At 40.4% G+C, this 25,566-nt stretch overlaps 1 protein-coding gene across 1 annotated transcript in view; it reads right to left on the reverse strand.

The window, feature by feature from the left end:
* Positions 1-25,566, reverse strand: part of ASXL2 (ASXL transcriptional regulator 2) — a 2,483,396-nt gene that overhangs the window by 1,974,390 nt on the left and 483,440 nt on the right. Inside the window, exon 2 of the mRNA XM_044062884.1 lies at positions 4,851-4,933. Within this exon, the coding sequence (XP_043918819.1) occupies positions 4,851-4,933 (83 nt within the window). The remainder of the gene's footprint in view (positions 1-4,850; positions 4,934-25,566) is intronic.

The following is a 25,566-nucleotide window of genomic DNA, read 5'->3' on the forward strand; positions in this document are numbered from 1 at the left end:
ATATTTCTAACCACAGCACATGATAATAAAAGGAATTATTAAAAAGCGCACTAAGAGAAAAAACACAAGGGAGGAAGACTAGGTTGCTCTCTAACTTAAATGGGCTAGTATTCCTCTAACTCAAATGGATACACTTGTTATAGGACACCAGGAAGGGATTAGCCCTCTAACTGAAACTGACCAACACCTCTGGGTACAACACACAACAACAGCAATGTAACAGAAAAAATGAAGTTACACTCTACGACAAATGGGATAGGGAGAAAGGCCTGACGAGAAACAATGGTTTAAAAAAAAAAAAAAAAAAAAAAAAACAAGCAGCAACCAAGCGGTTTAATATAATAAAAGTCAACAAATTAGACTATTCGACTAGACTACAGAATTACTATCACTATTATATACATACTGATAAAAATTTAACAGGGAAAAAATAGAAAATGATTTGAAAAAGCATAAGACTTAGCCACAGCCAAAATGGAGACCTTTAGACCTTTGACTTGCTTCACGGCAAATGAGATCTGAGGAGGCATTCTAGTGCATCATGGGATAGGATTTTCAGCCACGGGCCAAGTGGAAGACTCTGTGCTTTAGAATGCGTCCGAGTTGGAACCGAGGATCAGTTCCAAGTCCAACCAGTAAGAATTAAGGCAAAATAGGACAACATAACATGGTAAATTTCAAAAAAATATGTAGATGTATCAAGAAACTGAAAAAAATGTATATACTTCTTCGCCATCACCAACCCATGAAACAAAGATATAACTAAGATATTTCAACTATATCATGATATGAACCTACTGTTAAAAAGTGTACTTCTCTCCCAGTGCCATAGCACTTTTAGCAAAAATGAGGGTACATGTAGGCTCCACAGTCACATCCCTGCTCTATTTGTAATATTCACCTTCAAATTATATATATATTTTTAAGAATGGTTTCCACTAAAACCAACCAGTAACAACATATAATCCTTAGTAAAAGAGTACCATGGGACCACTCTATGTATACATACACAAACACACACACATACACTTGAAGATCAAGCCTCCTCATAACCTCACTACTGACTCATTTGTTTCTTTTGGCAAGAGCCCTGAGACCATTTCTTCCCTTCAGGTTCACACTCAGTCACTGACAGTGGTGCCACCAACCTGAGAAATGGACACCTCTACTGTGTGAGGAGAAGAAATGAACAATGTGTAGTGTGTAGAAAAGGATTACATTTTCATTCGGTTTGTTTATATGCTTACTGCTCCACTTGTGACAATTTAGGGATGGGGCACGTTATTTGGTTAACTGCATAATTGTATATTACAGATGTCAGTCAAGTCAGATAATGGTGGCACTGCTGAACAACTCTCACACATTCTACTTAGGTACATTTACAAGTACCTGTTCTGCACGTATCTGCCATTCATTCATGATGTCCTTCCATATCACTGTTGCAATATTCTTTATGTAAGTGATCTCCTGCCAATGTTCTGCTAGTATACCAAAGCCTTTGGAATTTATAGACGACATATGTCACATGTATGCTCACCATGCAAGTCGTACAAAGAAGTTATAAAAGATGATTGTCACATTGTGTAAGCAAGCACTGAAGAAGCTCCTCTGAGGAGGGAAACCTGGTTTGTGTATATGTTTTTTGGAGAGTTGTTGTTGTGTCTTTCAGCTTTTCCCAGTGTTTTTTGGAGAGTGTTTTGTATATTAAAGTATACTAAGGTTAATTATAGCTTCTGTTTGAGTGCTGTGTCATTTGCATTTATATACATATATGTATACACACACACACACACACACACACACACACACGCACACACACGCACACATGCACACACACACACACACACACACACACACACACACACACACACACACACACACACACACACAGCAAAATCTTGAAATATATGCCTGCAACCAAACGTTTTTTAGCTTTCGTACCAGTCTAACACCAGAGGGTTTATACAGAAGATGATTGTCTTTTTTTGGAAGGGGGGAGTGTTAGGGATTCAAGCACTTTTCCCAGATTTGATTTATATATCCTTGTAAGACTTTGTCTTTTTGGTTTAATGGGAACTGATATTTTGTTAGCGTCGAATAATAAGCATTAAACTTATTTGTTCCATTCAAATTCTTTCCTTACTCGGCACTTTTGTTCAGGCCATCACTGGATCAGAAGGTTGAAAAAAGCTCAAAAATAGACCACAAAGCATCTAGAAATCCATGGCCTCAGAAACCCACTTTGATTCAGGTGATTCACGGCAAATGAGATTGGAGGAAGCATTCTAGTGCATAATGGGATAGGATTTTCAGCCACGGGCCAAGTGGATGACTCTGTGCTTTAGAATGCGTCCGAGTCGGAACCGAGGATCAGTTCCAAGCCCAACCAGTAAGAATTAAGGCAAGATAGGACAACATAACATGGTAAATTTTAAAAAAATATGTAGATGTACCAAGAAACTGAAAAAACTTGTATATACTTCTTTGCCATCACCAACTCATGAAACAAAGATATAACTAAGATATTTTAACTATATCATGATATGAACCTACTGTTAAAAAGTGTACTTCTCTCCCAGTGCCATAGCACGTTTAGCAAAAATGAGGGTACATGCAGGCTCCACAGTCACATCCCTGCTCTATTTGTAATATTCACCTTCAAATTATATATATTATTAAGAATGGTTTCCACAAAAACCAACCAGTAGCAACATATAATCCTGAGTAAAAGAGTACCATGAGACCACTCTATGTATACATACACAAACACACACACACACACACACACACACACACACACACACACACACACACTTGAAGATCAAGCCTCCTCATAACCTCACTACTGACTCATTTGTTTCTTTTGGTAAGAGCCCTGAGACCATTTCTTCCCTTCAGGTTCACACTCAGTCACTGACAGTGGTGCCACCAACCTGAGAAATGGACACCTCTACTGTGTGAGGAGAAGAAATGAACAATGTGTAGTGTGTAGAAAAGGATTACATTTTCATTTGGTTTGTTTATATGCTTACTGCTCCACTTGTGACAATTTAGGGATGGGGCACATTATTTGGTTAACTGCATAAGTGTATATTACAGATGTCAGTCAAGTCAGACATTGGTGGTACTACTGAACAACTCTCACACATTCTACTTAGGTACATTTACAAGTACCTGTTCTGCACGTATCTGCCATTCATTCATGATGTCCTTCCATATCACTGTTGCAATATTCTTTATGTAAGTGATCTCTTGCCAATGTTCTGCTAGTATACCAAAGCCTTTGGAATTTATAGACGACATATGTCACATGTATGCTCACCATGCAAGTCATACAGAGAAGTTATAAAAGATTATTGTCACATTGTGTAAGCAAGCACTGGAGAAGCTCCTCTGAGGAGGGAAACCTGGTTTGTGTATATGTTTTTTGGAGAGTTGTTGTGTCTTTCGGCTTTTCCCGGTGTTTTTTGGAGAGTGTTTTGTATACTAAGGTTAATTATAGCTTCTGTTTGAGTGCTGTGTCATTTGCATTTATATACATATATGTACACACACACACACACACACACACACACACACACACACACACACACACACACACACACACACACACACACACTACGCAAAATCTTGAAATATACGCCTGCAACCATACGTTCTTTAGCTTTCGTACCAGTCTAACACCAGAGGGTTTATGTAGATGATGATTGTCTTTTTTTGGAAGGGGGGGGTGTTAGGGATTCAAGCACTTTTCCCAGATTTGATTTATATATTCTTGTAAGACTTTGTCTTTTTGGTTTAATGGGAACTGATATTTTGTTAGCATTGAATAATAAGCATTAAACTTATTTGCTCCATTCAAATTCTTTCCTTACTCGACACTTTTGTTCAGGCCATCCCTGGTTCAGAAGGTTGAAAAAAGCTCAAAAATAGACCACAAAGCATCTAGAAATCCATGGCCTCAGAAACCCACTTTGATTCAGGTGCTTCCTCCACAGTAATTATAGTGCACTCTTGGTCAGTTAGGTTGTGTTAAAAGGATGAAGGAAAAATCTGCAGAGTAAGACAAAGTATAAATTGTATGAAAGACGTATTCTGTCTGGACGGTTTTGGGAGGCCAAGATGTGTACAATAGAGGGCAGTAGGTGGTGCAATTAGTAAACCAGTGTGCAACAGGGGTGTGGGTGCCATGAAGTCCTTTATCTAGGACTACGTTTCACCTACTGCTAAGCTCTTTTGACAGCAGTCTGCCATCTAAGCGAAATAGTCAATAAAGTAGCCAAAATGAAGGGGTAATGAGGCCTCCTGTGGCTGAAAGTGACTGATAGCGCCCACAATCCTCCTGGACATGGGCAGTCATTACTAAATACAGTCTTACGTGTTGACTACAGTATCATTGGTATTACATTGGGATGAAATGGCTAGGCTTGAAATGACCTCCTGGTGGATAGCCTAGTAACCCCCTATGATTATGTAGTGAAGTAGAACCAGGGCTTCAGCAGTCACATACTGCACTGCAGCTCCTCAAAATTAAAACCTGCTTTGCTTAAATAAATTAAAAACAGGATCAAGTCCATACAATACGGAAAATTGACTTTTTCATGCAAATACTACATTTTGACTGAATGTGAATGACTATTTAGAAATTTTAAATTTACGTTTTATTATTTTTTTTTTGTCAAGATGTTGCTAAATTACTTAACCACACCTTTAAACACATGAACGTTTATAAAACTGACTAAAAATAATAACTTGGTTGCCAACTCTCTACCAGACAGTAAATGTGAGTAATGCATTAAGAGTCAGTCAGGAATACTAAATGCTTCACTTTGGTTTAACATAAGACTTACCTTATTTCCTTCAAACCTTCTTTTTGAATTACATGCAAAATTTCCTTATGGCTCATAGGGGTGTTGGGGTATTTTTCTAGCGCCTACAGGAGGGAGGGAGAGATGACATAAAAATAAAAAGGCAGCATTAATATCTATGACTTTACAGCTCAGGTAAAGCAAATAAGTAAACTGACAGCCTATAAAAACAAACCACTGACAGCAATCTATTTGATTCAAACAGTTCATGTTAATTAATAATACAGACTGCAAATGTCATATGCAACAACCAATTGTTATTTGTATTTTGTTGACCATGTCTTCTTTTGGGTTAAGGCCTATTTTTAGAGGGAACCTGGGAAGAAAAGCACTCAATGCATCAGTGCACTGCAAATAACACTCAAATAGCTCTCACTAAAAATTTCATATAATCAAAGTTACCACCATAAGGCACTTATGAAAAAGAAGACAATGACCAAAGCCAATTCAAACATCTGTACCTGTTAAGACACAGATAATTATCAATGACCAGCTCACAATCAGAATGTCACAAGATACATACATGGAAAAAGGGCCAAGAGAAAAACACTGTAAAATGCTGTCCTTGTTTGTTATTGAGCCACACATTTTAAACAAAAGGTACATATCAAATATTCCATATGAATGTTAACGTGGAGCAGTTAAATAAACAGTAGCTTTGCACTTATTGCAGACTGCATTAATAGACTGCCCAAACATGTCAAGCAGAGTGCCTCTTTGGCCCTTTTCAAAAGGAACCTTGATGATTGGATGGGAGAAAGGAAATTCACCTCGGGGATAACGTCAGTCGCCCTGCCAGACAGGGGTCCAGGGAAGTAAACAGTGTGGGAAGAAATAGCCAGGGAATTGTTATGGTTAGGCTTGTACAGGCCCTAGGGCCGATAGCCTAGTACCAACCTATGAACCTATGCAGCTAAATGCAGACAACTAACCAAATGCTGTAGAAACCATTACAAATGCTGCAAAAAACATTAACTGAGTATTGCTTTAACAACTGAACAGGAAAGGAAACCATCATCTCATGTAAGGGATTGAACACAGTAATGTAGTACTGCCTGCATTCTGTGCTCTTTTCACTGCATCTGGACCAACAAGGAATCGCTGGATAATCAGATAATGAGCTTCCCCCAACAGCAGTTGTTTTTCCTTTCAAGTAGGAAATCATCATAATGGATGCTTGTGTGTAAAAAATTAAAAAGTACCTATCACATTCATACAAGATGTATGGAAACAGAACTATATGACCCCCCCTACCACCACCACCAACAATTAGCAGCTTGCATCATGCTGACTGGCTGTTATTCTAAGATTTCTATATGACCTTATCCCTGTCTCCAGTGAATGTTGTGAGCACCAGCATTGCTTTTTAAAAAACTGTACAAGCCTTAAACATACGGATTAAATTGCAGGTAACTGATGCAGAGATAAAAGTCTTTGTACCGGACATGTTTCTGTTTATAAATGCAGTGTGTACAACCACAGGATAGTTCACCTGACATGGCTCAGTCATAAAAATTTACTAGTTTTCCTAATGCTCGTAGGTAAGCTATTCAGTAATCCTGGTAGCTGTTAGTTGATGGACTTTTCTTTTTGTTTTGATGGTGTTATAAGAATTTCCAGCTCCTGTATACTTGGAGATCTGAAGTGCCTAGAAGCTGACACCAGGTCATTAAATTACCGATCAGGGTATCATTGCCTGTACAGGAATCTGAATGATGTAAAGAACATTATAGCATAGAATATGGACTGTTAAGCCTCATCATGCAATGTGTTTGTAAGTGGAGAGGAACCCACAGCCAGCAAAACAGGTAGTTTGGTTATAGGCAATTAAGAATATTTATTTATTTATTTACATTTGATTGTTTCTGTATGTATGTATTTGTTAACTGGGGTTGAACACTGATGCATCATGCATGTGAACCATTTTTAGGTTCATCCCAGGTGTAGAATTACTCAGTAAAAACAAACGGATATATATATTTATAAGAAAAACAAACAGTACCAAATAACTGCAAACAAATCATATGCACATGAAAAGTGGATTTGTAGAGTGATACAATGTTATCTCTATGAAGAATAATACATTGTTAATTATAAGGTATTTAAAAATGTGGATATGTACAACAGTAGACTCCCATAAAAAATTTGAAAGAGAGCTTTGTTAATTTTGGCTGAAGATGCTAGTGTCCTGAGCTTTTAATGTCTATGAGACATTTCCTTTAGTGAACTGAAGCAGTTAGATTTAAGTTGTTTAAACAGATATGCTTTTAGTTGCTTCCGGAATTTAGGAGAGCAGATGGTGCTGCATATTTCTTTGGGAATATATTCCCAAATTCTGGGGGGGGGGGCACGATGGAAAAGGTATGTTCAGTCTGCTTTAGTGTGGTATACTGCTAACAAGAATGGGGTCAGAGGAATAGAGGGTCTGTGACTGTATCTAGGCTGTCTTTCTGAGAGTCTGCTAGCAAAGTACAGGGATGATTAAATGTTGATAATTTTAAAGATCAATGAATCAAGTAGGAGGATGATTCTTTGGGGACGGGTAGACAGTTACCGCTCCAAGGGTGTTACAGTGGTGTTTTCTCCTGGGGAACAGTATTATACAGCTGCAGATGTTACTGGATATGGTTTAAAGTAGAGAGGAGTTCTTTCTTGAGTAGGAGGCAATTTGCAAGGAAAGCATATTTTAGCTATGGGAGGAGTAAGTCTTTGCCAATATCTAGCCTACGTTGTGGGAACAGGAAGTGGGAAATATTTCTGTCTGGATGTATTTGGGGATGTTATTCACTACAGCTGAGCCACTGAGGATCTTGGAATTAGTATTGCTGAGCCACTGTTTCCTTTTTCTTTTTTTTTCATTTGTTAGTTACATACCTCTTAACCTGGAAGCATCAAACATCTGACCAAAGGCCCGTGAAAACTAGGTACAACTGGTCAAAGATCAGGTCACTGATTAACATAAAATTTGCATATAGAATCATGTAATCACACGCACTCCAATGAAATTGTGGGATACCAACATGAAGACTGACGTCACTAAATAATAATAAACAATGGCAGGCATTTGAATTTCAGACTCCATATCCCTCAGAAAATACATACTAGTACAAAATCTGTTGTTCTAGCAATTTTCTCAGCTATATGAGCAATATTTCTGAGCAATATCTAAAAATTGTCCCTATTTTCAAACCTACCCCACCAATTATTTTTGGCTTTGTCCATAAGCCTTACATTAAGAGGCTGAAAGGTATGCTTTTACATGTTAATAAAAATATTTACCGCCTGTCCTTCTCTCAAAGCATCTGAAACAAGCCATTGTACTTACTGTTGAACAATATACATTGTTTTCTTAGTAAAATGCTGATTGCAGCAAGTATTATTCTTTCAAAATGTCTTCATCTTAATGTAAAGGTATTCTGAGATTCCAACTGGCTTGAGAGGTTAGTGGTATGTCTCGGTGTGCCTAGAAAAACACATGGACTTTAACTTCTAAAAGGACGAGGGTCAAACTTCCAAACTATGTTGGATGACTAGTCTATGAGAACCCAAGAGAAGTACAGTTGTCACAGTTTTCTTAGAGTCTACTTGCTGCCTAGTGTAATAGCATAAACAGGAAAACAATAAGAAGTGTCCCAGCTAATCAAACTGGCTTGTATAAAACCACCAAACTCAAAAATACCATATAAACAAGCCTATTGCATCTAGCGAACATCCTTTTCCACTTGACATCTGCCAGACATGGAAAGACGCCACATTTTCTGACATAGCTGCTCTTGTCAGATGGGCAGAAATATGTGTGATTTTATTCATTTCAAACATAAGCAAAAACACGTTAGATATTCGATAAACAAAACAGTGAATCCAGGAACGAGAGTGGGCGTTGACCAGAAAAGTAACAAAAATAAGATCTTGGAAAGATGGCCCTAAAATTCTATTTTTTTAGCAGCATCATTCCTTGATTTTTGCTGGTTTTCATTCCATTTCACAGTACCTCACACTCAAAATGTTCTATGTAGACATAATGTGTGTGAATGTGTGTGTGTTTGTAGGTATAAAAACGAGTTTACGAAGTTTGTTAATCATACCCACAAAGGCTACAGCTTTGTAGGAACTGAAAGTTGGCATCCTAAACAAAATGTATTTTCAGAGAGTAGCCTTATTTGCATCAGACACTTCTCAGTACCACCTGTATGAAGAGTCATAAGAAATGCTCCATGAAGACAAGTTTATTGCTGCTCATCACCAATGTTTTACAGTTAAAAAAAAAAACATTTCTGCAAATATTGTAGAATTATAACTTGCAGTTTCTACAGCAAATTTACTAAAAGCTATACACAATCATACATCACCTACTTGTTAGATTGGGTATCCACAGATGAGTGTGGGAGAGAGAATTTACTTTTTGGCATTGTTTTATGTTTTTACCTGCATCATGCATACCATATTACTAGGAAATATTCATGTCCATTAGCAACACCAGACAAACTTTCACTGTTCTGGCTGCCTTACATCATTAGGCTGGGAAAGTGGCGGGGTCTCTTCTGGCTTCAGTACAGCGGTAAACAAATTACCGGAATAGTGAAATGTTCTTGTTACCACTTCAACTGCATCAGTCGATTTTGCTTCTCAATGTATTATAGTGGGAAACTCATGGAAGATACAGCAGATCTTCGAATCATCCAACAAGTGGATCGATATCTAGATTTCAGCTCCTGGTTTAAAGATTTGATGCTCGAGCTATGAAAATGAATCACTTTAATTTAAAGCAGTATATGTATGAAGTCCAGTCCAGCTAGTAGCAGCCAGCTACTTATCATCACATCATTCACATGAAAGCGCTAACTATTTTTAACAATAAAACAAGTGTGCAGCAGACTGCAGCACCATTTCCAATTCCTTTGTTACAGTTTCTATTAGGCATACATACACATTTTTTTTAATTATTTTTTTACTTACCGGGGGTCGAGCTGCCAGAGCTGGAGAAAGGAAATTTTCTTATCCTGCAGTGTGGACACAGGTAGACACTGGGCGGACTCTGCAGAAAGTACAGTTGTGTACACTTACCGTAAATGTAGATGTTCAAGTGTATTCACTGTTGCAGTCATTACATTTGAGTTATCTGCTTGCAGTAGCCCTCAGTCAGCCTGATTAACAAAGCCTTGGGTCCTGCATCGGCTGCTGTCCCTTCTTCCATGAAGTCAGGTCGTCAGGGGTATAAAACATGCAGCCGACGCCATTACATACGTTTTTTTGCCCCAGATGTCAGGTGCCCCCATAATGGGAAGCAATTAAATCTATAAATACAAGGATATACCTCCAACAAAAAAGCAAATACACCAAAAAGCTTTTTGAGCATAGTAAGTGAAAGTAGAGGTATAGCCAAAAGAAGAAACGGGACTGGAGGGAGGGTAACCAGGACTGCAACAGTGAATATACTCGAACATCTACATTTATGGTAAGTGTACACAACTATGCTATGTTCTTCGTGTTTCACTGTTGCAGTCATTGCATTTGGGTAGATTCCCAAAGCTAAGTTTGGAAGGACGAATTTAAATAGAATTAGGACCAGCTATAAGGCCCTGCAAGACTGCAGTGGCAAAACCAGCTCTGGATTTAGAGAAAATTGGCAAATGATAATGCTTGGTGAAAGTATGTACAGAACTCCAGGTAGCAGCTTCTAGGATGACCCTAGTAGGGATGCCCCTGAGAAAGGCTGTAGAGGTAGACGCAGCCCTGGTTGAATGGGGTTTGATGCCCTTGTGGGATAGGTTTTCCATGGTGCTTATAGCAGAAATGAATACAGTGGCCTATCCATTTTGAAATGGTTTGTTTTGAAATAGCTTTCCCATCTGTCCTGCAGCAAATGCCACCAGCAGTTGTTCAGATTTCCTTTGAGGTTTAGTCCTGTCCAAGTAGAATCTAAGCTGTCTGTGCACATCTAAAGAGTGCAGTATCTGTTCCCCTTTGTTCTGTGGGTTAGGAAAGAAAGTAGGCAAATGAATGGACTCATTAAGAGCTACACTGGTTACCACCTTGGGCATGAAGGAGGGATTGGTTCTGAGGGACACCCTCCCCCATGAAAGATGATGAAAGGTTCCACCGCCATAAGCGCCTGTAATTCAGATACCCTTCTTGCAGAAGTGATTGCTAGAAGGAAAGCTGTTTTCCAGGAAAGACATTTTAAATCTGCAGTAGCAGCTGGCACGAAAGGAGGAAGAGTGAGTTTCTCCAATACAAAGTTAAGGTCCCAAGATGGAGTTGGCGCTCTTCTGGGAGGCCAAATTTTGGCCCTTCTGAGGAACTCCTTGAGCAGTGGGTGAGAGAAGAGGGGAGGCACTGTGCTATAATGAGCTGAAATGGCTGAGGCATGAATTTTGATGGAGGAAAAGGACAAGCCCTTATGAAGCATCTCAGTCAAGTATTATAGTATCTTGAGGTAAATTGGGCACTGCTGAGTTCATTCCTTGAGATTGGTTCCAGGCACAAAATCTTTTCCATTTTGCAGCACAAGATTTTCTAGTACTAGGCCTCCTTGTCTCTAAAATTATATCTATCACAGATTTACTGAGGGATGGTAAAGGAGAGTTTAGGTAATTAGCCAGGCTGCTAGGTTCAGGGTTTGCAGCTGAGGGTGCAGAATCTGGTTCTCCTGCTGAGACAACAGGGAAGGAGTCTGAGGCAGGTGCCATGGAGCCAAGTGTGACATACTGCGCAAGAGTGGGTACCAGTGTTGGCGAGGCCAGTCTGGTGCAATTAAAATCGTCCTTGGCTTGTCCTGTTTAATCTTTAGTAGTACCTTGGGGAGCAGAGGCAGAGGAGGAAAGGCATAAACGGATAGGTTTTTCCAGCTGAAGGATAGGGCATCCACTTTCCAAGCTAGCTTGTGGGGAATCCTTGTGCAAAATTTGTTCAGTTGATGGTTCAGGGGGGAGGCAAACAGGTCTATATCTGGGCTCCCCCATTTGCTTGTCAACATGTTGAAAATCCTTGGTTCCAGTTTCCACTCGTGTGGGTCCATGAGGTTTCTGCTTAGCCCATCTGCCAGTGTATTTAGTTTTCCTGGCAGGAATTGAGCTTGTAGATTCACTTGGTAGCTCAAGGCTGTGTTCCACAATGCCATGGCTAGTCTGCAGAGGGGGTAAGAATGTATACTCCCCTGTTTATGTACCACATGACAGTGGTATTGTCCGTCTTTACCATTAGTTGTCCTGGAAGAATGTGGTCCTTGAAGGCTGTCAGAGCATTCTGTACAGCTAACATTTCCTTTTGGTTTATGTGTAGGTGCATTTGACTTGGGTTCCATTTGCCCTGAATGCACTTCCTTGCCAGGTGAGCCCCCCCATGCATAGTCTGATGCGTCTGTTGTTACGATTTGGGCGGCAGGAGGTAATGTGAATGGTAGTCCCCTGTTTTGGTGGCAGGCCTCTGCCCACCAAAGGATCTCTAGGTGTAGGCAAGGTATGGTAGGAATCCTTGCTTCTAGATCCTGTGAATGTTGACACCATAGGCATGTGAGATACCATTGTAGTTTCCACATATATAGCCTTGCATATGGAATTAGAAGAATGCAGGAGACCATGAACCCCAAGGCATGCAGTATTTGCCTTGCAGATAGCTGGGTTTTTGTGGCCACTTGTTTGAAGTAGGTTGTCAAATGAAGCCATTTCTCTGGTGTGAGGAAAGCCATCAGGGAAGTTGTATTCAAGCTTGCTCCCAGGAATATAATTTGTTGACAGGGTACCAGGTGTGATTGCTTTTCGTTTATGGTGAACCCCAGACAAATCAGTACTCTTTGAACAAAGGCCAGATGATTCAAAAGAATGTCCCGGCTTTCTGCCTGAATTAGACAATCGTCCAGGTATGGGTATATTTGAATATTTCTTTGCCTGCAAAATGCAATGACTGGAGCTAGGCACTTTGTGAATACCCTGGGCACAGTCAAAGGGCAGTGCAGAGAACTGATAGTGCCTGTAGCCTGCTTTGAAGCATAGGTATCTTCTGCAAGACTCCCTGATAGGGATGTGCAGGTATGCTTCTTTTAAGTCTAGTGTTGCCAACCATGCATTTTTTCATAGCATAAGAAGCAGCTGGTGAAGAGTCAGCATTTTGAATTTTGGAATCACCAGAAAGATGTTTAGAGTAGAAAGGCCCAGGAAAGGGTGCCATGTATTGCCTTTTCTGGGTACCAGGAAAAGTCCTGAATAGAAACCTTGTTCCTTTTCCTCTTCTGGTACCAACTGATTATCCCCCATGTTTAAGAGAGAGAGTACTTGATTTTGGACCTCTGCCCACTGATTTGGGGTAGATCTGGCCACCTGCTTGGTGTTGGTAACGTGTGGAAGTGAAATCTGTATCCTTGGGACACTATATTTAAAACTCATTTGTCCTGGGTAATGAGTTCCCAGTTTTTGGCCAGCAGACCAAGCTTTCCGCCTAAAGAAGCATTCAGTTGGGAAGTGCTTGGAAGTTTTAAAAGCAAGTCATTGAGACAGTTTTCCATACGGGGAAGTCTTACTACTGCAACAGAGAAGGTGCACGTATGACCATTGCTCGGCTATAATAATATGAACATCCAAAAACAAAAAGCCAGCAAAAGGTGGAAAATGCATAAATATAGGTATAATTTATTGAAAAAAAGACAAGGGGGAATAACCCCCCTGACCACACATATCCAAACCGGTTTCGGCTGAAAAAAAGCCTTCTTCAGTGGATGAAAAACAATCGGAACAACCAATAACCAGTATATATATATATATATATATATATATATATATATATATATATATATTTATTTATTTATTTATTTATATTTATTATTTATTTATTGCAGTTGGTTTACCAGGATAGTCCATTGGGCCACAAGGAACCCGTTTTCAATGGAGTCCTGGGGAGAAAAGCTCCAAAAATACATTTAACATTATTACAAACATATATTCACACAAACATTTCAAGTTTAACAATAGGTAAAAAGAAAGAAAGCAAAAAATGTAACAGCTAAATACAATGTGCAGAACGTACATAGTAATTATATTTATTAGCTCAGAAATATCCATTTAATACAGAGTAGTTTGGAAAAATTAGTTACTGGGAAGGAAGAGGAGGTTCAGAGACATGATGAAGTGGAGAAAGAAGAGAACCTATGGGGCTTATCTAATAACTTCTGTAGAATCTGGGTAGAATAAGATGAGGCAGAGCAATGGCGGATGAGAGAAGGAGAAGAGTAGGTTATGTAGGGTGGGAGCAGGAGCATTCCCACTGAGATGCTAGGTGTGTATAGAGAGATTTTTTGAAAGCTGAGTGATTAGAGGTGGTGCGGATGAGTGAAGGAAGGGAGTTCCAGATGCGAGCTAGGTTGAAGGATAGAAGGTTTTTGCCTGGGGGATATGTAGGTTTATGGACTTTGAGTAGGTTTTGATTGTTTGATCTCAATACTCTATTGGGAAGATGCATGTCAAATGTGGAAGAAAGGGAAGGACAGAGGGAGGGGTTGAGAATAAGTTTGTGGGCTAGAGTTAGCTGAGTATAAGTGAGTTGATTGGGAAGTTCTAGCCATTTTAGTATCTGGAGGGAGAAACAGTGGTGGGTGGAAGACTTGTGGCTGGTGGCAAATTTTGCAATTTTGTTGTAACAAGAGGAAAGTTGTTTTTTGAGGGAGGATTGCAGATTAGTTAGGAGTGGGGCACCATAGAGAAGGGAGGGGATAAGGAAGGATGAAGCGAGTGTTATTTTAGTAGCAGAGGTAAGGTACGCTTTTTGTCTATAAAGCATATCAAGTTTTTGGTGGGTTTTTTTGATGTTTTTTTTGTAGATGAGAGGTAAATTTAAGTTGATTGTCTATTTGTACCCCAAGTAGCTTGGTCTCTGTCACCAATTCTAGGGGAGAGTTATTTTGGCTAGTGATAGAAAAAGTGTTCAGATTGAGATGAGTAGCTTTAGAAGGAGTAAAAATCATTAGCTTGGTCTTGGAGGCGTTAAGAGCTAGGTGGTTTTGTAACATCCATTGCTCTGTTGTAGAAAAGGCATCTTGAGTTAGTTTTTGAAGTGTAGAGATAGAGGTGGCTGAGCAGACGATAGTTGAATCATCAGCATATTGGATGATGTTAGAGAATGGGATTGATTTATGGAAGTCATTTATAAATATGTTGAAGAGAACAGGACCTAGAATGGAGCCTTGTGGAACACCTGTGGGGTACTAAGGAATGAGGAGGTAGTTTTTTTCCATCTTACTGCTTGCTTCGGATCGGACAGGTAACTACAGAAGCATTGCAACCAACAGGAACAGAGGTTAAGTTGTGAGAGTTTAGTTATGAGCCGGCTATGTGAGATGGTATCAAGGCTTTGGAGAGGTCTAGTAATAAGGTAGAGACAATTAGGCCAGAATCACGAGCTCTGTTTACTGTTTCAAGGAAGGAGAGGAGGGCTGTCATTGTGCTGTGGTTAGGTCTAAAGCCGTGCTGTGTAGGAGTTATAAGGTGATTTTCTAGGAGATGAGGGAGGAGTTGAAGATGGACACATTTTTCTAGGATTTTTGAAATGGGGGACAGGATGGCTATAGGACGAAAGTTGTTGATGTTGTTATTGTTGCCCCCTTTGTGGAGAGGAATAATATATGCTTGTTTCCATATTTGGGGAACTGTGCATTCTTTTAGGGAGCGGTTAATTAGGATGCTGATGGGATATGCAAGTGTTTCAGCAGCTACACTAAGAAAGTAGGAAGGTATATTGTCAGGGGCGTTGGTACATGGTTTCAATTTTAGAAGCAGTTTCTTTATAGAGGATGTAGACATGGGATTGAATGAGAGGAAAGTGGAGTTGGGGGAGGGAGAGTTGGAGGGTAGAGGTGTTTGGAGTACATGTTTAGTAGTGGAAGTGGTAGAGGAGTTAGAAGATGGGGAACAGGAAGTAGAAGTGATGAAGGATAGGGTTTGAGGTGGAAGGGGTAGGGGGGTGTTAGAGGGCATAGTGGGGCTGGAGAAAGAAGAGGTGAGTTTTGCAATTGAATCAATAAAAAATGAGTTAAATTGGGTGGCCAGATCTAATTCAGAGGCATTTGAGTCAGGGGTGGGAGTATCTGGTGTACTAGGATGAAGGAGACTGGAGATCCCTTTCCAGAATTTCTGAGGGTTATTTTTATTTTGGTTTTGGAGTGAAGAAAAATAGTTTCTTCGATCAGAGGTGGTGAGTTTCTTTGCTTTATTTCGAAGCATTTTATATTCATTAAGGAGCAGATTTGTTTTGAGTTTCTGGTAGCGTGCCCACACTTTATCCCTATGTCTCATGGTAGCAAGAGTGTGTGTAGAGAGCCAAGGGGCTGATTTAGTCTTTATTCTCTTTGTCCTTAGGGGAGCTTGAGAGTCAAGTAATGTCAAGAAAGTTGTATTAAAGTGTGTCACTGCTATGTCTAAAGGAAGGGTTTTTAGACAGTTCCAGCTAATTGCTTTTAAGGAGTTTACAAAGGTAGTTGGGTTGAAATGTTTTCGGTCACGGATAGTTATATAGTTGTGGGTTTGTTGAAGAACAGTGGGAAGTCGGTTGGTGAAAGTGGGTGTGTGATCACTAAGGGAGTCTGGAAGGGTGCCACTGTTGGAGAAATAGTGAGGGTGGGAGACAAGGATCCAATCCAGTGTACTTCCAGTGGAGAGGTTTTGCAGGGCGAGTTACAGAATTGATTAGTTGAGAGAAATTGTATAGGTTAATGTTTGAGGAGTTTGTTGGAGATTGAATGCAGGCCCAGTTGATGTTTACATCTCCCATGATTATGGTTTCATTGGTAATGTTACTAGAAATCCAAGAAAGGATTTGTTCAAGTGTGGAGATGTTGTCCCCTGGGGGTATATAAACGGATGCTAGACAAATGTGTTTGTGGTTATTTATTTGTAGTAGAGTAAGAAGAAGTTCAGCATTGTTAAAGTGTGGAGTAGGTTTATTGTAGGGAGTGACTGCTAGGGAGGATGAATATATGAGGGCCACCCCACCACCTTTTTTGAGAGGTCTGTCTTTCCTAATGATGGAGTAGTTTGGGGGAATAATTTCGGAGTCTTTTATATGTGGTTTTAACCAGGTTTCAGATATAGACAGGATGTCAGGTTTATTGTGTATGAGCCAAGCATGGAGGTTTGGGACTTTATTTACTATACTTTGGGAATTGAATGCAGTAAAAAGTAAGGATTTATTTGTAGTTGTTGTAGAGGAGGGGCCTGGGTTTGGGTGGATATCACCAGATAAGAGAGTACTAATATGATATAGTACCGAACAGTGTATGTGGGCAGATAGTAAGGTAAAGATATTGGCTTATGTTGTAGATTGGAGGGATTTGCTAGTAGCTTTAAAGATGGGAAGTGTATGGTAGGAGAAGAGTCTGTATTGGAATAAAAGGAGATAGTTGGAGGGATAAAGATAAGGGGAAATAATAGAGTATGATTGAGGGAGAGGTAAGTTCTGATATTTAGTTATGTGGAAGTGTTGGAAGTGTAGGGAAAAAGTGGGTTGGGAGAGATGGATGTAGTGGAGTGAAAAGAGGAGAAAGAAAAGAGAAAGGGAGATGAGACAGAGTTTTACAAGCATAATTGGAGGAAATAGACAGAATAATAGTTGTGAGTAGAGTTGGATGGTATATAGAGGACACTAATTATAGAGCAACAGGTGAATTTCTTATGTAGTATTAAGTAGTGGGGAGTAGTACTATATGTGGGGGGTGTGGTGTGGTGTGGGTGTGGAAGAGGAGTGTTTAGGCCAGGATAGGAGATGATAGGGGTTTGTAAGAGGGCTAGTTTTGGCGGGAAAAAAAGGGGTGTGTGTCTAGATGTAAGTTGCTGATTGGAATAGACTAGCAGTGGGTGTGGTGTATGGAGGTATATAGGTAGATGTGCTGGGGGCGGGTGGGAATTGGGGGCAGGGTAGGGGAGCGGAGTGAGCCCGTAGGGCGAACGGAGCGGGTAGAGCCCAGTGGAGCAGAAGAGGAGCGAAAAACTATCAGTAGAGCAGTGTTCTAGAAGGGTAAGTAATATATGGGTGAGGGAGAGGGCCTAGATATGGTGGGGAAGTGGACTAAAAGCGTCAGGGGAAAGAGTGAGTGACTGAGATGTGAGAACTAAGAGTCAGAAAGAGAGAATGTCAAGATCAGAAACAAGTCTTATGTCAAGGGGAAGGGATATCCTCTAGTAGATAGAAGTTATTTACTCACTAGGGAAAAAGGGCTAAGAAAAATAAGGGGAGTAGGGAGCAACAGTGCTGGGAAAAAGAGAGAGGTGTGGAGAGGAGTAGAGTTGGGGGGGGGTTAGGCTGCTGGCACTTCCAGGCAGGGAGAGTATGACTTCAGCTAGTAGAATTACAGGAGTTATCAGGCTTTGTAAACACACATACTTTCTTGAGAACGTTAGGGAGTCTCTCAGGAGCGGTTTCCTCAAGGGAAGCTGAAACGGCACAGGGTGGTTATTGCACAAGCAATAGGGAGTACAGCTTTGGTTAGGTCCAGTATCCACCCAGGCAAAGACACAGGGGGAGATTCGGGCAAGAGAGCTGGAGGGCAGGAAGAAAGGTAGAAGTCTGTTAGTTACAGATAAAATACACTTAACAACTACTACTGTATAAAATATGGAGGTATGACTAAAACAGGCAAGTTCCACTGTTATTCACAGGAAACAACATGAAAATCTGTCATGCACTATGTAATTTAACATTGTTCAGTGGGCAGCAATAGGCACAATGGAAGAAAATAAGCATGTGCAGGAGGAGTAGGTGAACGCCTCAGTGCAATAGTGAACCTTCCCAAACTTCCAGTACAACAAACCTTTTAACAGGAGAACTGCAGCGACTGGATTATCCTAACCACGAGCGAGAGGCTAGCGAACCAGGTGGGTTAGCGTCGCTAACAAACAAACACAGGTAACAAATAAACCCGCTAACAAACAAACACAGGTAAGCCTCACAATACAACAGTGAAACTTTCCCAGCCTTGCAGTACAGTAAACGTATTCACAAGAAGCAAGTGGGCTATCGTCACTAGCAAAAACAACATAGGGTAAACCTCTCAATATAACAGTGAAACTTTCCCAGCCCTACAATACAATAACGTATTCACAAGAGAACTACAGTGACTGGAGTGACCTAAACACATGCGAGAGGCTAGCGTACCAAGCTGGGTTAGCGTCATTACAAAAACAAACACAATAAAACCCCTTAATACATTGGTGGACCATCTCAGCCTTCCAATACAAATAACAATCCACAGGAAATTACAGCGACTGGATTAACCAAAGCTACATGCGGTGGGCTAGCGCACCAACAGGCTAGCGTCGCTAATAAAACAAACACATGGTAATATATATATATATATATATATATATCTGGAGTATAATATGAGAACCAATGAAAACAGATGATAGATAATTCAAAATTGGTCATTAAGACCAGGTGGAAAAAGGGCTCCAAGTTTAACTATCTATTTCCTTTCCTTAAAATTCAGTAACTCATGCCAATTGTGTTTATCCCTGCATGTACCCTTAATACAATCAATAATAACAAACTTGAAAGAAGCTGATTTATGCTTTAAAACATGTTTATATAGAGCATTGTTTTGACCAGTAATGTTTTTTATTATCAGAACCAATGTTTTTGGCAAATTAAAGGAACAGCTATGGGTGCGTCTTTTGCACCCATTTATGCAGATCTATTTATGGCCTATATTGAGGAGGTCATCATCTATGACCCCAATCACAACATCTACATGTGCAAGATGGACATCTGGCGACGTTATCTGGATGATTGTTGGTTGGTGTGGAAGGCTGATGAGAGTTATCTCCAGGAGTTTGTTGATTATCTCAACGACAATATATGGGGAATTGAATTCAAGATGATCTATCATAGATCTAGGATGTTATTTCTAGATGTGGAAGTTAATAGGAATGTGGATGATACTCTGTCCACTACATTATTCAGAAAATTTCCTGAATACAATTCCTTGTTATACGCCACCAGCTTCCACCCACAACATATCATCCAGAACATACCTAAATCCCAATTTCTGAGAGCCAGAAGGATTTGTTCTAGCCAACAGTCTTTTGCAACTATTCGGGATGATCTTGCTTGCAGATTTATTGAGAGAGGTTATCGTCCAGGTACGGTCAACTTGGCTAAACATTGGGCTTCCAAATTAAATAGGCAGGATTTATTATGTTATAAAGAAAAGAACAAGGATGTTGTTCAACAGCCTTTATGGCTGGTTACCACTTATGGACGAAATTCCAGGGGCTTTATGAATATTATCCATAGACATTGGAATATTTTGATGGCAGATGAAAAGTTATACCCCTTCTTAAGAGACAGATGTTCTTTCTCTTTCAGAAGGGGACGTACATTAGGTTCCATGTTCAGTCACTACAAGAGGCCTTTTTTTGATTCCATAGGTTCTATACAACTATCTTTTACTGGTGGACCGGTTTTGGGTTGTATTCCCTGTGGTCACTGTTCATACTGTGCTCGGGTTCAATATACCCGGGAATTTAGTAGCAGGAATACTCCTGAGATTTTTTACATCAAATTTTGGGCTAATTGCAGTACTGAGTGGGTCATCTATTTGGCTACCTGCACCTGTTTTGCATTTTATGTGGGGCAAACCTCTAGACCTTTTCGTCTAAGAATTGGTGAACACCTTAGTGACATCAGAAACAAACGCCAAAACATGCTCTATATAAACATGTTTTAAAGCATACATCAGCTTCTTTCAAGTTTGTTATTATTGATTGTATTAAGGGTACATGCAGGGATAAACACAACTGGCATGAGTTACTGAATTTTAAGGAAAGGAAATGGATAGTTAAACTTGGAGCCCTTTTTCCACCTGGTCTTAATGACCAATTTTGAATTATCTATCATCTGTTTTCATTGGTTCTCATATTATACTCCAGATATATATATATACTGGTTATTGGTTGTTCCGATTGGTTTTCATCCACTGAAGAAGGCTTTTTTGCAGCCGAAACCGGTTTGGATATGTGTGGTCAGGGGGGTTATTCCCCCTTGTCTTTTTTTCAATAAATTATATCCTTTTTTTCAATAAATTATATCTATATTTATGCATTTTCCACCTTTTGCTGGCTTTTTGTTTTTGGAAGTCTTACTACTCCCAGATATGGTTGCGGAAACCCCCCACTGCTTAGTCTTGTGTGTCCCTCTGCTGTGTCTGGGTTTGGCTTGAGAAGACCTGGAAGGGGCTGGAAAGGACCAATTTTTAGCGGGCCAGTGCCTACTAAATTTAGGAGGCTGAACTTGTAAGAAATCTTTAACAGTTTGCATAGATTTAGCTTTATCTTCCATCTTTTTAAGAACTTCCTTAGCCTTGTTGCCAAACAGGTGGTCCTGATTTAAGGGAGCATCCAACAATTTAGCTTTAACATGACCAGGCAAAGATTTCTCCTTAAGCCAAGCATGCCTTCTGAGCACAGATCCAGTAACAGCAGCCCTGCAAGAGGCCTCTAATGAATGAAATCCACATTGCAAAGTATGTTTTCCAACCTGCTGAGCAGAATGCATTAAATCCTGTAATATTTTATTTTCAGCACAGTCAGGAATCAACATAATTTTCTGTTTAAGCAATCCAATACTTGTTGTTGATACTTTTAACATATGAAACTGGCAGTTTAAAGCCCTAATGGCAAAGGTTACAGAAGTGTAAACTTGCTTACTCCATCTATCCAGTGCCCTGGAGTCTCTATCAGAGGGGGTAGGATTTTTAGCAGTAGAAGCCTTAATGGCCTTGGGTCCCTGTGAAATAGTCTCTGGATCCGCAATAGGATTTTTAAAAAGGAACTTGTGTGAATCAGGAACCCTGAAATATCTGTCAGGTTTTCTGGGAGCAGGAAGCAAATAATCAGGGGCCAAACTAGATTCTGAAAAGGCATTGTCAACAATGTCTAGTACAGGAGGTATAGCTAAAGGCCTATGCTGAGGCAGGAGTAAGAAATCCCTAAGCCTCTTTTTTGAATCAGAAAAATCCTGGCTTTCCCAGTGGAAATGCTCCCTTAGAGTATGTAAGGTCTCACCAAAAGAAAAATCCTCTGGAGGGGAAGCAGAAGGAATACAGTCCTAAGCATCAGGATCCTCATAAGTAGATAAGGGCAAATCCAGATCATCAGAAAAATCAGAATCCTGGTCAGAAGATTCATAAACAACTTCAGTCCTAGGTCTCTTAGAAGGGGGAGGTTGGCTTCCCCTGATTAGAGTTATAAGATCTTCAGCCATTCTTATTTGTTTTTTAGGCATAGAGGCCTGAGCATGCGGCCTGGGCGTCGGTTTCTTAGGCATGGTTTGAGACTTTGGCCTAAATGAAGAAGGAGGCATCAGTTTAATATGCAAGTCCGTAGGCCTGAATACACTCTAAGAAGCCGGTGCCTGCACAGCGGCTCTGGACTCATCCAAGGTAGAGACATCCGCAGGTTCCACAGCTGAAGCATGTCACGGCATACCGGACTCCGAATGGGTCTCAGTAGAGGCCTGCAAGTCAGAAATAGCGGGTATCAGGGGCTGCGAAAGCACCTCACTGAGTACCGGCAAACTGGTGACTGGGTTAGGAGAAGCGTCGTCGGCAGCTTTGGACCTTGGCGGTCTGTCCTTATCTTTGCGTTTTTTTTGGAATCCCGGTAGTCGGATGGCAAACCGATGACATTTCTGGATAAATAAACTGAGAACCGAAATATTTAGAGGTGAAAATATACAGATGACGGACAGTGCACTGATTAAATAAAGCACAAAACCAACAGCAAGGTACGTCGTAGTCAGGGCCTAGGCAAGGAATACAGTTTGTTTGTGTCTTTCAGCTTTTCCCGGTTAGGGGTCGCCACAGTGGAACTCCGGTCTGCTAATGATTGGTAGTGAATTTTTACGTACCGGATTACCAGCCCTGACGCACAACCTTCAACGAAGGCATGCCCCATTCACGTATGCCTCCACACAGAAGAAACTCTAGCTGAGAATCGAACGGGACAACGTCTTGCTATGAGGCGACAATGCTACCGCAGCACCACCACCGCAGTGATTGGCAAGGAATACAGTACAAATGAAAATCTTTGTGAGGTATTTGCTTTCCACAAGTAATGCAATTATTAATGTTTACTGACATCGGTAAGGAGCAAGAAAAAGTTTCCCCAATGGGGTACTTAGCTTTAGTTGAAGACTTTGGTTCTGAAACTCGAAAACGAAAATTTTAGGAGTTGGCCGACCGGCACTTGCGAACTGCTTCTGCCTTGGGCACCACACGGCAAGAAAGACTGATGTAATGGTGTCGGCTGCATGTTTTACACCCCTGATGACCTTGACATCATGGAAGAAGGGACAGCAACCGACACAGGACCCAAGACTTTGTTAATCAGATAATGTAGATAATGTTGCAGGATATGCTGGCGATGACTAGTGATGAGACCCATAACTTAAACTTTTAAGAAGAAAAAAAAGATTGGGAATTGAAGGGGCCACTCGGAAATTCATGGCATCCCATTATTTTACCCTTAAAACTGGTAAATACCGAGGAATTTGGTACAGTTGAGAGGTACGGTTAGTTATCGCTTTGTAAGATACATATCTCCAAATTTTAGATTCACTTGCTTAACAGCAGATTCTACACAATCTTGAAAGATTAATGTTCCATAATTCCAGCCAACCAATGCTGTCAAGTCATATCTGCATTGCAAAGAAGAGGAGCCATCGCCAGGCATCACATCTATTTACTATGCAAGTAGGGAATGGAAGTTAAGATGGCCAGGTCTTTCTTTATCACACACACATGCATTCATGCACACACCACTAACACAACTACTGACAGTTTAGAGTTTCCACCTACTGAAAGTCTTTGAAATGCAAAAGAAAAAGGGAAAACCTGAAAAAACTCATAAAAACACAGGGAGACATGCAGACTCCACACATGAGGCACCTCAGTCAAGAACCAAATTAAAGAACATCTTACTGTGAGGCAAAAAATTACCCCTAGACATTTCTATCTGATACCTCTACTACGTATCTAAACATACCTCCTAAAAAGAGGTGACTAGAGCTGCCACATTTTCTGTGAACTGCTTATCATATCAAACAGCACAATTTGTCTAACTTTCTTCCCTCATTTATACAAGGCACAGCTTTAGGCCGTTAAACTCAGAATAAAAGAAAGCCTACAAAGCCTTTAAACTATCACTATTACAAAGGAAGGTACAGTCATCAGAATAGTGAATCGATGTGTTATACCCTGTGTGTTTAGCTACGCTGCTGTTGAATATCATGAAATACAAGGATTCAATGACACCACAGGAATGCCAACAGTGACATGATGGCAGGTGAGCAGCTTTCTTTCCAAATTATTTCTTACTACAGTAACTAACTTTGCACCCTCTATGCTGGCATTTTACTGTGAACATGACTGAACAAGAAATTGCGTTCTATGAAAGCACTCCTCAATTTGGAAAATGCTGACATCTGTGCAGTCACTGACACATGATTCAAAGGCGCTGAAAGCACCCCAGCCATGCAGGGCTACAATGACTTTTATACATTCAGACCACAAACTGAGCATAAAATTAAAGGAGGAGGTGTATCTATCTTCATTATGGATAAGTACACCTTGAGACTTATTAAATAGTATGGCTCTTGAGCTACCCCATATACAATTAACTATAGACAAAGCCCGCTACCACATCATAGCTAGCTATAGGTCCCCCACCATGAAGCAGGAAAAGCATACTGCATACCTGGAATTACTGCAGTCACTTGTCATACAGTCCAACACCTTTCTCATGGGTGATTTAATTATCCTACCATCATCTGGGAAACATACATGACCACAAACATGCTGGCTCAGGGGTTCTTGGAGTTTGTCAATTCAACAGCTCTGGAACAGCTAGTCAGCACACACACAAGAGGCTCAAATGCCCTAGACACAGTACTCACTAACATGGGAAAGCATTGTACCCTTCCTTGTGTGATGTTCTTCCTAATAAGATCAGACCATAAATCAGTCTTGTTCAATGTAACTATAAGACCATATACCCAATCAAGCTCAAAAACAGAATTTTTCAAAGACAAACTACGTCCTACTAAGTGATGGTATGAGAAGTTTCAAACCCCCTCAAATGCAGATAACAAGGATTCCAATGCAGAGGTGTACACCAATGCCTTGTATAACCACTTAAGCAGTTATATAGGATCAGCTGTACCTGACTGGATTAAAACCAGGTCTTGCCAAAAATACAAGCCACCCTGGTGGATCCCTAGTATAAACAGACTATACAAGAGAAAGAAACTAATGTCCAAGAACAAGAGATAACTGCCTCAGCGGAGGAAAAAAAATCCCTCTCTAGCTTAAACAAACAAATTAAGAGATCTTGTCAAGTCCTCCAAAGCTAATTACAAAGCAAAAATAGCCTCCCTAGTTAAGGATAATCACAAGGCATTCTTTAACTAGGTTCCAAATCTAAAAGGGAATACCCATCTAAGCAGTGAACTGGTTGTGGATGGCACCACCCATATTCCACCAGAGGCAACAGCTAACCTGCTAGCAGACAGATTGTGAGCAAACTTCAATCCCCTGTCCCCTGCAGTCATCCCCCAAAGTATACCTGCCACCATTCCTCAGTCTATTAACTCAAGAGAACAGGTCATCTCGGTGCTCTCTAAAGCCAAAAACACAGCATCAATGGGACCAAACAACATCCCAGGT

The sequence above is a fragment of the Protopterus annectens genome, chromosome 2.part1, assembly GCF_019279795.1.
Source record: "Protopterus annectens isolate FY-2018-M chromosome 2.part1, PAN1.0, whole genome shotgun sequence".
NCBI classification, from domain to species: domain Eukaryota; kingdom Metazoa; phylum Chordata; order Ceratodontiformes; family Protopteridae; genus Protopterus; species Protopterus annectens.